The 18,344-nt window shown below is 40.6% G+C and overlaps 1 protein-coding gene across 4 annotated transcripts in view; it reads left to right on the forward strand.

Annotated features, from left to right (window-relative positions):
- The window catches only part of gabrd (gamma-aminobutyric acid type A receptor subunit delta), a 47,705-nt gene that overhangs the window by 19,512 nt on the left and 9,849 nt on the right, over window positions 1-18,344 (forward strand). For 3 of the 4 annotated variants that reach the window (XM_041207386.1, XM_041207387.1, XM_041207388.1), the window contains exons 2-6: window positions 2,295-2,407; window positions 5,498-5,565; window positions 14,514-14,734; window positions 15,403-15,485; window positions 17,483-17,620. In XM_041207386.1, the coding sequence (XP_041063320.1) occupies window positions 2,295-2,407; window positions 5,498-5,565; window positions 14,514-14,734; window positions 15,403-15,485; window positions 17,483-17,620 (623 nt within the window). The remainder of the gene's footprint in view (window positions 1-2,294; window positions 2,408-5,497; window positions 5,566-14,513; window positions 14,735-15,402; window positions 15,486-17,482; window positions 17,621-18,344) is intronic. The other variant, XM_041207389.1, reaches the window with a different exon arrangement.

The following is an 18,344-nucleotide window of genomic DNA, read 5'->3' on the forward strand; positions in this document are numbered from 1 at the left end:
GAATGTTGGAAAAGCCGCAGTCAAGGTACTTGTAAGTTTTGACATAGTTTTATCCCGTTTGAGATTAATGAAGACTATGCATCGATAATATGGAGTTGAGTTGACAGAGAGAAACTAGAACTGTCTCTTTCCCCTACTGAGATTAGTTTTAACCAATCTTACCTGTCTTTAATGGGGCAGCAAGAGCCTCAAAATGGGGGCAGTAGCATTACAACTCCCCAACAATACACCTGGTACCTTTTTGAAAGGGTCCTAACTCCAGTAAGTGGTCTGAGAGGCCTTTTTTTATGGGTGTTGACTGCCATTGTCCAATATTTACTTGTCAGATATTGTGACCCAGGTGTGTAACTATGAAATTGCTTTGTAATCCAGACCAGATCTCTGTGTCTTTTGCAAGTGTATTCCTTCAACTTCTCTGAAGGTAGGCCAAATTAAACTAAATGAGCCAAAGTTTGGTTTCAGCCATAACCTCCTGTATTCTAAAGTAAGATGAATGTACAAAGCAATAGTTAGAATCAGAATGCCATAGCTCAATCAGTGGAACTTGGCTTCATATTGAAATAATGAAGGCGCATGCTGTGGGTCATCTCACTTAACCTAAATAGAATCATCCTGAGGCTGAACTTCCTTTCCCTCTGTGCTCCCATGTTTTACAACCTTTTTCCGTTTCCTGAGGGTAGATTGCCTTTTTGATGCCTCTCCTTATTGTTTAAAATGTCTGGCCCTAGTGTCCGTTTACTAATTGGAATTTGCCAACCCCTCCGCCACCTCAAAAGAGCAGAACCCACCATTTATTTGGTCTGAAATATGATAGTTACAGCAGCAATAAACAGATATGGTCTCTAGGAATGTCAAATTATCTTTTTGTCTCCAGATCAGAGACTTCTGTCTGGAACTAAGATACATGTAATTCCTATGGTGCTGATAATTTGACCCTATTACAGAGAAAAACTTATTGGCAGAAGGGTTGAAAGCTAGAGGACATAGATTTAAAGCAATTGGCCAAAGAACTAGAGGTGACATGAGGAAAAACATTTTTACCTGGCGAATGGTTAAGATCAGGCATACACGGCCTTATTTTTGTTCATACTTCAAGGTGATGATGACTATGTTCATCACCTGGGACATTTGGTAGGATTCCAGTGATCCGGGGGTGATTGCTAAGGCCACTGTTTCCCCTGGAGATTCTGTTGCAAATTGGACAGGATACCGCAGATTGAATTTTGGATGAGTTGCTGGCTCGGGATTTTCTCTCCTTGTGTTTCCTCTCTGGTTCTCATACACGCTTGCTTTCGAAGGAGCTCCAACGATCTTGGGTGAGTTTCTCCCAATATTCAAAGTCAATATTGAAACTCCATAGTGAAGCCTTCAGAGTGACCTTGTATCATTTCCATTGATTGTCAATGAGAGCGCACCCCAGGCTCAAGCTCTCCATAGAAGATTCACTTTGGTAAGTGTCAGACGTTCTGGCTACATGACCAGCACAACTCAGTTGCGACTGTCTCGATGTGGTGGAGATGCTTGGCATGTCAGCTCAGAGGAGCACTTCGGTGTCTGGTCTTTTGCCCTCCACCTGATCTTCAGAAGCTTCTGAAGGCAGCTGATGTGAAAGTGATTGAGCTTCTCGACATAATGCTGGTACACAGTCCAAGCCTCACATGTGTAGAAGAGTGGGCAGGACTGTTGCTGTATGGACCTTCAGTTTGACGGCAAACTTATTCCTTTTCATTCCCATCCTGATGCTTGAAGTCTGCCAAAGGCTACAGGCATTACTTGAGGGTGTGGTGGAGGAAGATTCAATTGATTCAATAGTTTTCGAGAAGGAATTGAATATGCCCCGGATGGGAAAAATTTGAAGGTGTATGGCGAAAGGGTGGGGGAATGGGATTAGCTGAATTGTTCTTGGGGAGGGCCGGCACTCACCCAGCAGGCTGAATGGCCTCCTCCTGTCCTGTAACCTTTCTATGTTTCAGCTCAGTAGTAATATTTTAGCATATATTACGAAGTGGCAGCTTAGTCCTCACTTGCTATCTGCATGTGCTCTGACAGAAAGGTTGAGAGCAAGAATGGGAACTCTGACTGAATTTCCCTTCTGTATCTTGAGGCTCTATGGCCAGCAGGAGCATCCCTACCTCGTTGAAATTAGCTAACTCAGTACAACTCAGAACCTAAGACTTTACTGATCTTAGGTACATGCAATCAACATTCCACTCATCTGATAAGGTAGCATTTTAGCACATTTTTGCTTTGAAGTTGAACTTACTCTGTGACTTTAAAGATTTTTTTTTAAACAGGGCAATGACTGATCTCGGGGATTACATAACCACTGATATAGAAATTTCTTGGTTACCAAACCTGGATGATTTAATGAAGGGATATGCTCGGAACTTTCGACCAGGAATAGGAGGTAAGCCCAACAAGACAATGACAAGTAAAATAATTGTACCTGTTCACACCAGAACTGATACTAATCCACTGAAAAATTATCTACAGGCACTTAAAATGTGGGTAATTTAATGAGATCTCTCTTCTGACGGAAACCTTACATAAATTGGAAGTTTGAGCTTGCACAGCCCTTAATTTTCTGATCATGAATCATCAGAGAATCACAGGCAATTTGCACCTCAATTTCCAATTTGTGTTGCAAGTGAGGAAGCTTTCCACTGGCTGCATGATTAAAACAGTTACCCCTACACAGTGTAGTTCACATACTTGACTCTTTATGGACAATTTAGCAAGATAAACGTTATTACAATATGAGGAAAATAATTTAGCACCAGCCCTGGAAATCTTTAACAGCTGGGAACAATACAGCCCTGAATGAGCCACTTGGAATTTTTCACCAGTGGTCGGTGTAATTATACACAATTGCTATCTGCATCATTTTAACACTTTTTGAACTGGAAGCTTCAGAGCCTGTTATGAAGCCAACTGCTCATTCCTTCTTCTTCTCATGAAGTTGGTAACATGACAGCACATCACAGCAGCTTTTCCTCTTGCAATTACACTTTCGTTGGAGGTCACAGGAGAAGGAACCCTGGTTGAACTACATCCTTCTTTAGCTCAATGATAATGTCTTCAACTAAGTTTAAATAATTTAACACAGATGAGAGATTAAATCTAGGACCTCTTTACCAGGTAAATCTCAATTCCACACTGGCTAGTCTATCAGTTATTAGGGAAATTGTATCTGTTTGTTTGTAAGGGATAATAGGAAATGAGTATGATCTTATGTACAAAGCATCCTGAACTTTACCAATAAAATAATATTAGATTAACCACCTTTTAAACACCCACTTGATTATCAGGCAGGTATGAATGGGCAGCTGATCCGTTGCTGCTTTGTACTCCCTGCTGATACTAGATTCAGTTCTGTGGAAGGGTCATGAGGACTCGAAACATCAACTCTTTTCTTCTCCACCGATGCTGCCAGACCTGCTGAGTTTTTCCAGGTAATTCTGTTTTTGTTCTGGATTTAAATCCTTGTGAATCCTAACACACCAGTTCCCAACCTCAGGTGTGATGTTGGGAATTGACAGAGTAGTGCAGAGATTGGGCAATTCCTTGCATGGAGGATTGGACCGATTATTGGAAGGATGATGAAGGCAGATTGGTACAGTTTCCTTTAGTCTTACCAAGGAGGAGGTCTGGCAACACATTGCAAGAAAACAGAGGCTGTGCATGCACAGAGATCCCACTATAGAGGATGAAGAAATTTACTAAAAATAGCAAATAAATTTGAGTTGGAATGACCCAATATGACATGAGTAGCACTTCATATTTTGGAGCAGGGACATAGGCTGGGCCTAGGTTTACAGGTGGAAAACTCATGGTATTTGGTTGACAACCCATTAACACAGCCCATTCTGATTTCTGTTTCTATTCAAAGCAATAATGAGGCAAATCTTGTTTGGTGTAAAATGGCCGGCCAATCAACAGTGCCGAGCTTTGGTGTATCATAGCCACCAATCAATGCTGTCGGGTTTTCCACCCCGTTGAAATTGAAAGTTATATTCCCTTGATTTTGATAAAGCTTATCAATATTCTTTCAGTTACTGTACTATTATTTAGCAGATATTTATTTTGAGACTGAGCAATATGGACCATTTATTGTAAAACAATTAACAGAATTGAGTTACGTCACAGGGACAGTCTAGTAGCAGTTGCTTAGTAGTTGATATTGAAATCCAACAAAGATAATTTCTAGCTCAACTTGGGATAACACAGTAGGAAAAACATTGAAATCAAAAGCCCATCTCCACAAAGTGCAACACGGTGAACGCTCGTTACCTGGAACTCAGTAAATATTTTATTATTGTAAAGTAGGCATCACAGCAGGAACTCCAAACCGTTGCATGTAGCTGGAGCACTGTTACTTTCCCAACATTCACACTCTGTCCTGCTTTGTGCTGCGTATGATATATGACAGATTCTGACCCAGAGAAAAAGCACTTGGCAAACTGAATCTATTGTTTGACGTAAAATGTTACAAAATTAGATTTTGCTGTTTTAATTTAGAAGGTTGAGGGGTGATATAATTGGGGTGTTTAAAATGATAAAAAGAAACATTCAATAGGGTAGATGTACTTGAACTGTTTCCTCTGGAGGAGAAATGCAAAACAAGAGGATGAGTTGTAAAATTAGAGCTGGTCCGTTTAAGAATGAAATCAGGAAGCATTTTCTCACACAAAGGATAGTGGGAATTTGGAACTCTCCCCTACAAAAGGCTGGATACTGGGTGAATTGGACTTTCCAAGACTGAGTTGAGATAAATTTTTGTTAGATATCGTTATAGAGCAAAGGAGGGTTAATAGAGTTGAGATGCAGATGAGTCATTATCTGACAGCAGAGCTGGTTCAAGGGGCTAATGACTTAATCGTGTCCCTGTATCTGATCATGGAATGGGGACAGTATCAGGTCGTTTCCAATATCTACTTCCATGAAGAAAAGCCGGAAGGCACTCGCTGTCCTGGCTCACACGTGAAGAATGAGCACCAGGCCAAGAGACAGGAGAGTGGCAGACATCCATGAAAAGTACCCCAGCACATGCTAGCACCTTGGGAGATGAAGGGAGAAAATGAAGAAAAATCCAGCAAACAAGAAGGGAATTAGGCTTATAACATGGTTTATTAAATAGCCTGGAGAAGGACTGTGAGCTAGCAGCATATTGACATTGGATTCATTCAGATGGGAACATTGTCCATTGTAGCACCAAGCCAAAATTGTTAATGATCAGACAAATCTAATTGCTGTAGTTCTGATAGAAATGTTTATTACCCATGTTCATGTATATGCTCAATTTAATTGTCCTGAATATTCATCTGCTTCCAGCTCACTTCAACGTCGTTTTATAATGAGTTTGTGGGAGTAATTAATATGAGATAAAAGTTAGATAATCTGTTATGCTGTTTAACATCAATTGAAGCCGAACCCCATAATGTATGGAGATTTTCTTACTTGTCCTTTGTTTAATGATTTTGTACTTTTGATTATACAGGGCCTCCTTTGAACGTAGCTTTGGCTATAGAAGTTGCCAGTATTGACCATATATCGGAAGCGAATATGGTACTGTTTGCTCTTTCCTTGTTTAAAAAAACGTATGTAATACTTAAATTCAGTTTTAGTCCTGTTCCTTAGCTGGTATGTTGCCTGCAACATAACCAAATAAACCAGAGTCTGCAATACAATAGCTTGCTCTGGAAAGTACAAGTACCTGCGCTTATCAAACAAAACCTTTCTTGGCAGAGAGACAACACTGTGTAGGAAACAGGAGTTTCTGGAACCCTGTAGTAATATTATGGCTTGCCATGGTGGGCGGACTGATGCTTTAAGCTGCATCTGAATCTAGTTAATATGCACTATTAACTTCACTCTAAATAAGGCACCACACAAAAATGGAAAAGATAATGAGAGGGCAGCCAGTGTTACTTTAATACATGTGCCAGGTAATGAAAGTAAATGAGCCTCGAATTTTCCCTACTCTATTCCCCAATCTTTGATATGATGCTTTGTTAAAGGCTTCATTTCCAGTAGGGAAGCCATATAAATATTTTCTGTTACATCTCTTTCACTGTAATGTGCTTCCTTGTGAAGCTTCCAAAATAAATTTTATACAGACTGTCTGCTCTATTTGATATACGAATATATATGACAATATGTTTTCTTCCTTTACGACATTGAGTGGCAGATAATTTTTCAATGCCTGGAGATAAGAATGAGAACCCAGAGTTCTTCATTTAAATTGTCAGCTTTGGAATGAATAACTGATAGTGCTCTGCTTATCCCCTTATCTTTGGGTAATGTAAGTCTTGCTTTTTTTTAAAAAATTGTCTTTTTGGGAAATGGCAGTATAATAATGCAAATTGATGAAACAGCTGCTTCCTGCTGAATGATACAATCACTACTTTAGGACAGATTTTTGTGACACCTGTGAACATATAAAGAAACTTCATTATGTCTTTTAATTTGAGGAGCAGACAACGGAGCTTCTGGTGCTCAACATTTATCCTTCAAAGTACCAATGCAAATTATCCGGTCATTTATCTCGTTTGGTTTTGTGTGACATTACTTTGTGCAAATTGGCAGCCATATATATCTATCAAACAATGGTGACTACACGTCAAAAGTCGTTCATCGGCTGTGAAAAGCTTTGAGATGTACTGAGAGTAGGAAAGTTGCTCCTAAATGCAAGTTCTTTCGCCTTAGTTCTGACAGGACGTTAGCTTCCCTCCGGTTTTCCCTCTTCCTGAAGATGCAGGGTGTATGTATTTGAACTAAACACTGACCTATTGGTCTTTGTGGTTGCACATTTTTCATGGGCTGTATTTGCAATGTAGGGTTTCTGAACTCAGTAAAACTCCTGGGAAAGTCAATGGTGAATGTTATAGTTGTAACAGACATTATGTGCAGGCAGACGAACCAAATCTGTGTTCTTAGACAAATCACTATTGATGCTCAGAATGCACCAGATAACTGTTCAAAAACCACCATCCTGTTTCACATGTGCTTCATACCTCATCCTGTGCTTACTTCCCATAGGATTGTCTATTTGGTCTAGAATTTCTATATCTGTGCTGCACCATGCTTGAAGAGGAAGTAGCTGCAGTTGATGCTCAGTTGGACTCCTACCTGAAAAGAGAGAATGTGCAAGGTTACAGGGATATGGCAGGGGAGTGGAACTAGGTGGAATGCTCTTTCAGAGAGCCAGTGCTGACTCGATGGGCCAAATGACCTCCTTCCACATTGTAAAGATACTGTGAAGCGTTTAGTGTTCTTAAGGTGCAGCTTTTGGTACAGTGGGCTCTCCTAGATTATTATGTGGTGCATTTTGAGCACATGAGGACATGTCTGTTTGTACAGTCATTGCATGAACCGTTATGTGCTCCTGCACAATCTGTTTTAATCAACATATTGACATAATATATGATTAATAAGCTTTGTTGCAGTAATTCTATATTCTCTTCTAATCTCCATATCCCTAATGTCTTCTAAAATCTTTCAGAAACTAATCATTGGTAGCTTCCTCACAAACGGAAGGATTTGCATTGTGCGCTAACTGTAGTTAGACTGTAAACCAATTTATAAAGAACACATTTATGATGTCGCTGTGCTGTGGAAATCTTCTCCAGTGGGATAAGTTGCTTAATGTCATGAAATCTTCCTATTATATGCCATTTTTGCCTTAAATAAGAGCAGTGGGGGCTGAGATGCTATGGTCCAGAAATTTGGCCACACAGTATTCATTTTTCAGGCAAGGAGATGAGCAGATGGAGGCCAACCTTTTCAAGTAACAGATCACTTCTAATATGCAGGTATAAATGCTATTATGTACTTCTGCATCTGCAAGTAACGTCAGCCTGCAATGTATTGTTTTTGAGAGCTAGGTTTAGGCCTGAAAACATAGCTCATCTTGTATTATTGAGGAACGTACCTGTACCATGGCCGGGTTCTGCTGTTCTTTTCCAGCTTGAGAATAACTTACCTAACTTTGCTTTCCTGCCTGCCAGGATCTCCTATCAGTAATTCAGGTGTGCACTATGCATGATTTTCTAACCATTTAAATTAATGGTTATAAAATCGTGAACCATAATTCCGATAGCATGTGGTGTGGACGCTATATTGGACGTATTTGCCAAAGCTTGTTTCTGGTGTATTGATTGGAAGAGTTGAATGTATCTGTTACCTTTCCCTCTTGATTATCAGGTTATAACCAGTAAAAGGTCTTTTTGGGACCACAGTTATGAAGTTCCTGATCACAGCTGAACTAAAAATAGTTTATATTGACGAAGTGTTATGTGTACATATCTCCAAGCGCTATATATACCTTAAAATTGGAAGGACATTGAATTATTTGGATGCTTTCGTGGGAACTGACCTGGAATTTTAAAAAAGGTTATAAGTTTACTTTGGACTGTGAGCAAACTGCTTTTTCCAAAAAGTCACAACATCAGCTAAATGACCAGCAAGGCACCTGAGGAGATAAGAACTATTTGTTTATTTTAACTTTAATTTGAAGAATTACTGAAGAAACTACTGCTTTTAGAGGCTGTGAGGCCCTGATGATTTTTCTCAAAACCACCTGAGTGAATTTCTGTTTTGAAATTATTTTTTGGATTCAGTTTGGGAATAAACTGCAAAGGAGAAAGTTGCCCAACTTGCTCTTTCCCTGCCTTGTCTGAAATTCAGTATAGTTATCAGTATCCAGCTAGAAATCCTCATCTCAAAATAACTCGTCTGTATTTGGAAACCTGAGAAACTGAGATGAGAGAGGTATCCCAAGGATATTGATCCTGCTCTGTTCACCTCCACAAGCTCCTTTGGAAAGAACTTCCAGACGACTACTGTGACCAGCACTCTATCTTTGCATGCTGGAGCACCAGATTGACAACATCAAAACCCTTTGAGCTTTATCCTTTCTCATAAAGTTTTCCCATTGGCCGAAAAGGTGTTTGTTTCCCCCTTTAAACGCCAACCTCTGTGGAGACCCTATTTGTTTTGTCCTTTCTGTGTGTGTGTGTGTGTGTGTGTGTGTGTGTGTGTGTCTGTGTGTGTGTGTATGTGTGTGTGTATGGGTATGTTGGGATTTAAAGGGGCAGGTAGTTACAACCTGCAATCCAGACTTGTATGTTAGCCAGTTTTTGCAACCTGCTTTAAAAAAAAAGTTTAGTTTCATAATAAATCAATCATTCTGAGTTTATTGAAAGAAGCCTGGTTAAAGTCTCTTTTATTCTGGGTCTAACAATAGCGAAAGTAAACAATTTGCAATTTTGGTGAATGAATAAAACATTTACACTTACGGAGTGACCTTGGAGTAGTGGAGCTAGAGAAACTGTGCACTCCTCCCATCCTGGTTGTAACAGGAGGAAAAACAATTTATTTGTGTCTTATTAAAGTGCTGAACTTTGGTAGGCTGAAGGGGGACCTACTAGATGTCTTTAAAATTATGAAATGTTTTCTGGGGAAGAGCATAACTAGAGGCCGTTAATGTAATGAAACTCCCTAAAGCGCTTCACAGGAACATTATACAATAAAGTATGACATGAAGCCACATAAGGTGACATTAGGCAGATGATCAAAGCTTGGTCAAAGAGTTTTATGAAATTCCTTAAAGGAGAAAAGCAAGACGGAAAGGCATAGTAAGGGAATTCCAGATGTTGGGGCCTGGGCAACTGAAGGTTCAGCCACCAATGGTGGAGTAACGATGATTTGGAATACACAAGAGGCCAGAATTAGAAGAGCACAGGTATCCCAGAGGGCTGTGGGCCTGGAGGAGATTGCAGAGATAGGGAGGTGTGAGGTCATGGAGGGATCTGAAAACAGGGATGAGAATTTTAAAGTCAGGATGGTGCTTGACCAGAAGCCAGTGTAGGTCAGTGAGCACAGGGGTGATGGGGGACTGGGACTTGCTGCAAGTTAATTCATGGGCAGCAGAGTTTTGAATGACCTCCAGTTTACAGAGGATAGAGTGTGAGAGAGCAGCCAAGAGTACATTTAAAACAAGTACTTAAAACAAAACTAATAACACTAGGCAGGCTATAGTAAAATATAAAATAAAAAAACCCTGCATTTATATAGAACCCTTCATGACCTCAAAAGCACCCCAAAGAGCTTTGCAGTCAATGAAGTACTTTTGATAAGACAGGAAATGTAACAGTCAATTTGCACATTGTGATGTTGATTGAGGGGTAAACATTGACCCGGTCCCAGAGAGAATTCCCATTCTCTTCTTTGATTTGTGTTATGGGATCTTTTACATTGAATTACAAGAGCAGCTGGGGCCTCAGTTTTACATCTCGTCTGAAAGTGTTGCTCTCCCTCAGCAGGTGTCAGTCTAGATTTTTGCGCTGAGGTGCTGAAGTAGGTGAGACTTGAATCCATAACCTCTGACTCAAAGCAAAAGTGGTGCCAACTGATCTATGGATAAACACGCATGATGTGTGGACCAGACACTTTTGGAGAGGACTGTCCAGAAATTTCTGATACCTAAACCAAACATTATAAACTTTTTCCCCTCAAATAAAAGTTAATTTATTTGACTTGCTTCCATCCACGGTGTAGAGATATTGGTTAGGAAGATTTTCCATTTATATTCGTCATTAACAAAGCATACTGTAAAACTCGAGCCATGGTCTCTACCACCCTCTGAACTCTGCCTTTCAGCACATAGCAACACCAGTGCTGTGAGATCTGTAGTGCAAATCTCAGTTCAATGAGTCAAAGGCATAGTAGGAACATCTTTCATGAGGGCTTCCGCATGCTATGCAATTGTGGACTTCAGCAAAACCTAATACCGATGCTGATTGTCTTAATCTGGAGTGGCGATTTTATGTAAATAAAGTGCAATAAGTCTTGCTGTTTTGCTGAGTATGTTTGGCAGTGCCTGTTTCTAGAACCATGGAACCCTAGGAAAATTACAGCACACAAGGAGGCCATTCAGCCCATCCTGTCCATGCCAGCCCGAGGACACCCAGGTGCCCTTTCTAATCCCACCTTCCTGCACCCGGCCCATAGCCCTGCAGCTTACAGCACTTTAAGGTGCAGATCCAGGTACTTTTTGAAAAGAGTTTAAAGTTTCTGCCTCTACCACCAACTTGGGTAGTGAATTCCAGACACCCACTACCCTCTGCGTAAAAAAGTTCTTCCCCTTGTCTCCTCTACACCTTCTGCCACTTATCTTGAATCTATGTCCCCTGGTTCTAGAATTCTCCATCAAGGGAAACAAATTTATCCTGTCCACTCTATCTATTCCTCTCATAATCTTGTACACCTCAATCAAGTCACCTCTCAGCCTTCTTTGTTCTAAGAAAAATAACCCCAATCTATCCAATCTCTCCTAATAGTTACTTTTTTCTAACCCTGGCAACATTCTTGTAAACCTCCTCTGCACTCTCTCCAGAGCTATTACATCCTTCCTGTAATGTGGTGACCAGAACTGCACACAATACTCCAGTTGTGGCCTCACCAGTGTTTTATACAATTCCAACATTATATCCTTACTTTTATTTTCTATATCTCTGCCAATGAAGGAGAGCATTCCATATGCCTTCTTTACAACCTTGTTTACTTGAACTGATGCCTTTAGGGACCTGTGTACTTGTACGCCAAGATCTCTCACTTCATCTACCCCTCTTAGTATATTCCCATTTACTTTGTAATCCCTGTAACTGTTTGACCTCCCTAAATGTATGACTTCACACTTCTCAATGTTAAGATCCATCTGCCACTATACCGCCCACTCCACCAACCCATCTATATTGTTTTGGAGATTATGGCTATCCCCTACTCGGCCAATCTTTGTGTCATCTGCAAATTTCCCAATTGTGCCCCCAACATTCACGTCCAAATCGTTAATATATAACACAAACAGCAAGGGTCCCAACACCGAGCCCTGTGGAACACCACCTGAGACAACTTTCCATTCGCAAGGGCATCCATCAACCATTACCCTTTGTTTCCTGTTACAAAGCCAACCTTTTATCCAGTTTGCCACATTACCCTGAATCCCATGGGCTTTTACTTTCCTGACCAATCTGCCATGTGGGATCTTGTCAAATGCCTTGCTAAAATCCATGTACACAACATCCACTGCACTACCTTCATCAACCCTTCTTGTCACTTCCTCAAAGAATTCAATCAAATTTGTGAAGCAAGACATTCCTTTAACAAATCCAGGCTGACCATCCCTGACTAATCCATGCCTTTCCACATGACGGTTAATCCTATCTCTCTGGATTGATTCTACTGATTTGCTCACCACTGATGTAAGACTAACTGGCCTATAACTGTTTGGCATTTCCTTTGATCCCTTTTTAAACAATGGAACTATGTTTGCATTTCTCCAGTCCTCCAGTACCTCCCCTGTATCTAGTGAAGATTGGAAAATCATCCTCAGAGCATCTGCTATCTCCTCCCTGACTTCCTGCAGCAGCCTCGGAAACAATCCATCTGGCCCTGGTGACCTATCAACTTTCAAGGATTTCAAACCTTCGAGTACTTCCTCTCTCTTTATGACTATCCCGTCCAATATCTCGCAGTGTTCCTTCTGGATTACCATATCCACATCCTCCCTTTCCTTTGTATACACGGAGACAAAATACTCATTCAAAACCCTTCCCACAGCCTCTGCATCTACACACAAGTTTCCATCTTCATCTCTGATAGGAACCACTTTTTCCTTAACTAACCTTTTAGCATTAATGTGTTGGTAAAACAGGCTAAAGAACCCTTCAGGTTTGCAGGCTGAACTGGCAACATATATCAATCCCAAGAAAATGAATTGCCATATTGAGTTTCTTGATAAACAGAGAACCAAATGTTAAATCCAAATTGGTCTGAATTTTCTGCCTTCTTAAATAATTTGGAAAATTCTGAATTTGTTCCTAATAATAATAATGGATATATGCAGACTAATCAAATCTCATCAGGAAATACTGTGATCCTGCAGTCATTCCAGGTTAATTTCAGTGCTTGGCAGATGTTTTGCTGAGAAGGGATTGAATTAGGGTATACAGAATATCACATGAGGTAAATGGACATTGGAAAATTCTTTGAAAATAAAGCACGACACTGTGAAATTGGGAACAAAAGCATCTCTCCACAGATACTGTCTGACCTGCTGAGTGTTTCCAGCAATTTTTTGTTTTTATTAGAGAATCTAGGCCATTGAGGTAGCTGTCACAGTGCCATTATTTAGAAGATTCTGTTCAAAGTAGGTTCTATTCAGTAAACAAGACCAACATAGGTTCACCCATGTTTCAAAAATCTTTAGCGAGAGTCAATGATTCAAACAACTACTGTGCAGGAAAATCTTCCTCAAATTGCATCAATTTTCTGGCATAACTCAAGTGGGCACGAGTAGAAAATGTGGTGGGGACCTGTCCCACTGAGTCTTTGTCTATTTCTCGCCACATAATGATCTTCTGATGGCGTTTCCACTGGGTGTCAGAAGTGTCCACTCAAAAGATAAAGACCAAATGAAATAAGATGTTAAAGAATGAAGTGATGTTGTATAAAAGAAAAAAATCTTGCATCCATATAGCTCTTTTCACATCCATCAGACATCACAGAGCACTTTAAGAGCCAAGAGAGTACTTTTGAAGTGTAGTCACTGTTGTAAAGTAGAAAATATGGCAGCCAAATTGCACACAGCAAACTCCCACTAACGGTGATGTGATCATGACCAGATAATCTGTTTTTGTGATGTTGGATTGAGGGATAAATATCGACCAGGACATCATGGATAACTCCCCTGCTTTTCTTTGAAATAGTACGATGGGATCTTTCACCCAAACTGGCAATAGGAGCCTCAGTTTAACATCTCATCAGAAAGGCAGTACCTCCAAATGGGCAGCACTCTGCCAGTACTGCACTGGAGTGCCAACCTTGATTTTTGTGTTCAAGCCTTGGAGTGAACCCAGATGGGAGTGCTACCTGTTGAGCCACTGCTGCCACAGTTATGTACATTTTTTGTCAATACTTCCATCGTACCACTGGATTCTAGTGATGTTAGCACCTTACTCATGTCCAGCATAACTAGGGTCAGTGCAGCCTTTCGAAAATTAAACAACTCACAGCGCAGTACAATCCCACCCCCCCCTCCTTGCCCCAACTGGGACTTAATGTGGGGTCTAGGAAAAGACAAGCTTTACCCAAGCCTGGAACAGAAATAAGGATCAGGCAGGTATATAAGAATTAACATTGTAGTCTCAAGTTCCTGAAATGGCCTGAGGTTGAAGAGGGAAGTCTCAGTGAAATAATGGAGTATATCCAGTGCTGTAACTACTGTCTAATTTGTTCAGCAATGATCTTTTTGTCCTTTGCGACAACTCAATAAGGTACTTGCAAAAAAATCATGTGAAATTAATACCACACGTCAAAAAAGAGAAATTTGTTGATATGAATGTTATGTCTAGAAGGATCAATCCTGTGTAAAATTAGAAGTGCACAAGGATCTGATAAGTTAAGTATCATCCTGAGAATTGAAACTCTTGTGTTTCTCCTGTTCCTTTTGTCAGGATTACACAATGACAGTTTTCCTACGTCAGATCTGGAAAGACGAACGGCTGTCTTACAACCACACCAACAAGACTCTGGGCTTGGACAGTCGTTTTGTGGATAAGCTGTGGTTACCAGACACGTACATAGTGAATGCAAAGTCAGCTTGGTTTCACGATGTTACAGTGGAAAACAAACTTATCAGGCTTCAGCCAGACGGAGTTATATTATACAGCATCAGGTTGGATTAAGTGTATCTTGCAACAGTTAGTACTGCCAAATCGATACGTGTATACCTTTAGAGTCAGAATATTATATGGGTAATTTTATGAATCTGCACTGCCTACCACATGCCTGAATTTCTGATTTATGTTGCCAGTGGGCAGGGTCCCCAGCTGACAGTCCTGACTTGTAAAATGACCACTTCTCTGCAGAACGTATTAGTCACTGTTCTGTTTGTGGACTGTAAATTACAGAAATTTGTAAACAATTTGGACATCTCCTTTGGCATTGTCATGGCAGGTTGGATAATTTACCATTTTATAGCAGGAACCTCTTACCACGTTATGGACAAACTATTATTCTGCTGCTAAGGTGCAGCTGCGTATAAATTGACCTGTCCATGTAATCTGACTGCCCATACAAAACATCCTGAGTTCAGTTGCAAGTTAATTACAGCTGGTGTGGAAGGTTAACAGACAGGCAGTTGCTTGTAAATTTCCACTTTTGAGTCAGAAGGAATCAGCTTGAATTGACTTTGTACTTTGACACCTTGCAGCTGGACATCTGCAGTGAGACATCTGACATGTGATGGACTCAAATTTATAAGCATATGTCCCATGGAGTTACTCAGAATGAATCACAGGTTAGAATCAACAGTCTAATCCTGGACTGTCTTGTCTTTGCTAGAATTACTTCCACAATTGCTTGTGACATGGATCTCACCAAATACCCAATGGATGAGCAGGAATGCATGCTGGATCTGGAAAGTTGTGAGTTTATTTTATCAGCAAGCACTATTCCCCTCTCCTGAGTTAATCTCACTCTGCCACACCATCTCAGAGAGCCGTGTAGTAATGAGAGACTGTACGAGGGTTAGTGAGAGGTAGAATGAAGGGTGCACTAAAGGTCTCATGAGGAATTTGTTTGAGGACTAGTGTGGGGTGGGGTTGAGAGTTAGGGATTGTGTTTGGCTACCAAGGTAGGTAGCCTCAATTTAAAAAGCGCTCCCGAATCACAAGATTTTCTCTTGGGGTTGGGGGGAGGGGGTGGTAGTGGAGTTGGAACCAGCCCCCAGGCCCCAGAAGCAGATGCGAGGAGGATATGGGGGCAGGTGAGTGCCAAGGGGGGTCTGTTTAGAAGACCTGCCTCGTTTCTCTGGGACTTTGTCCCAGTTTAGCTGTTTTAGAATATTTTCTGCCTTCTAACCCTTGTCGTTCATATCACCTCCCCACACTCACACCCCCGCCATGGCCCCTCATACTGTGCATGCCAACGCATGTCCCCCCACCCTCCTCCACGGCCTCTTATACCCCCATGCCAACTCCATAGTCACTCACCCAGTATCCACCCTGAGCATACTTCAGGACCTTGTGGAGATGAAATAAAATAATCTTCCAAAAATCTAATACAGCTGTCACTATACAGATTTGATACTGGGGTGGGGGGGGACTCCCATTCATGAAAGCCTCAAAGCTTTTATATTTCCTCAAGCAGTTAATCTCTTATTAAAAACATTTTTGTTCATGGCCCTAATCCTTTAATAGCTCTTTTCAGGTGTCAGCCAAACTGCGAATGCAGAGCCTCTTGCTGAGATAATTGTAGCTTTTTAAACTCAGCCAAGCATTCAAAATGAGTAGTCCATAGGGGAATGTCAACAAAGAACTCCATTGAAACTGTATGAGCAGATGCTATATCAACTGGTCTGTTAATCAAAGCAGTTCAGTTTTTTTTAAACAATCACAGCCAGTTTTTCTTTATAAAGACCAGAGGATTTAGAAAAACATCAAATCATGACAGTTAAACAGACCTTATCTGCCCTTCCAAGAGTGTTTACATCTATTCCATTATTTATAACTCCCACACTGAGGGTTAAGGCCCTTGCAACAGACAAAATGAGGTCCATTTGAAATTGGCACTAATGGCCCTGCTGTGTCAGGTTTTCTTCCATTGTGAATCACATCCCACCCCCTTTCTAAAATGGGATCTGTTGGAAATAAGGGCTGTGCTTCCAGATCCAGATCAAGATCTGACCAGCCATTTCTAAAGCTCTGTGGAGTCTTCCTAACTCAGCAAAAAATCCAGCACTTAGTATGCAGGGGTGTGCTTGTGGATAGGCTTTGGGGTTAGGAATGGGTATGGTGAAAGCTTATTAAGGGGTGCTCTGGAAATTAGTGTACATTAGAAGCTATTTATTTGTATTGTACATTCAATGAGCACTGAGTAATTATACACAAGGGCTGAGATTTTATCTTTGATATGTGCCACAGCTGAGACAGTCTACATTATAGAGGAACCATTTCAGACAGGTGATTAGCAATTAATTTTGTTGGATTTGTCTGACAAAAATGCACTATAAAAACACAGAGTTGTTTGAGGATATGATTGTGATGCAAATACCTCATGTACTTCTGTTCCTTAACTATTGGGACAGCTCCCCTACATTTGTATATCTTTGTCACTGCCTGAGTAACCAGTTAACCAAGAACAGCAGTGGTATGTTATCCTTTCCACTCTGAGGAGAAGTTAGATAAAGCGAGCTCATTATAAAGTAAATATTAACTCCTCATGCCAGTTAGGGTTTGGGTTATTAGTTTGGGAACAGAAGGTGTGATCAAGAGTGGGGTCGAAGTGATACACATGTTCTGTTGGTCAAATCAGTTGTGCTCAGATAGAAAATATTCAGAGATGCACAAGGAAACCACAGATTCATTAATGGCATTTCTGCGTGCTGTTGCATTATAACTGATCCTGATATTCGTTCTTTCAGATGGCTATTCAGCTGATGATATTGTCTATAATTGGTCAGACAATCAGGATCAAATACATGGACTGGACCAAATTCAGTTGGCTCAGTATACAATAACCAACTATTATTTCGTCACAGAAATGACAAATTTCAAATCAGGTAAGCATCAATTTCAGCAAAAATGATCCAGTGAAGGACAATAATGACTGTGTATCTAGGAGTATTAGCACCATCTGGGACTGTGACCAATGACTCAGCAATTCTATGTGGTCTTTGGGATTGGGTGAGTGGTAGTGTAATTATACTAAATGGGGATTAGAGTTGGATTGCATTCCAGTTGTGACTCAGCTGACTGAAAGGGAGAAATTCATTAAATATTCAATGTTTTCTATAAATATTTGGGGCATGGGATTCCAGAACTTCAGACATGTTTCCAAAATAAGACTGCAACAAAACTGCTAATTGTCAGAGACTGGAATTTTACTAATACCCAATGGCATAGTTACATACTGGGGTGGTTTTTCCACCTGACCTTTCCACATAGGATGGACTTCAACAATGGTGATGTTTTCTCTGAGATGAAAGGTTCTCTGTGTTTTTAACGCACATTCACCAACTTAAGCGATAATAATTTTTTTGGGACAATCCCAATTTATAGGTCTGGTTCCATAGTTTATCCAGCTGTGGGATGATCTTTGCCAGCTCTGTACTTGAACTACTTTGACTTATTTTCTTCTTGCCTAAAGTTTCCAATGCTCCTTATATCACAGGCATATGAAGTGCCTTTTCCTCTTGCTGTCAATGGCTGGTCTCACCTTGAGGAGTCAATCATTCTTGACTGGAGCTGAGACAAGCAGCAAGAGGTGCTTCCCAATTAAGATCA

This window comes from Carcharodon carcharias, chromosome 15, assembly GCF_017639515.1.
Source record: "Carcharodon carcharias isolate sCarCar2 chromosome 15, sCarCar2.pri, whole genome shotgun sequence".
In the NCBI taxonomy this organism is placed as follows: Eukaryota; Metazoa; Chordata; class Chondrichthyes; order Lamniformes; family Lamnidae; genus Carcharodon; species Carcharodon carcharias.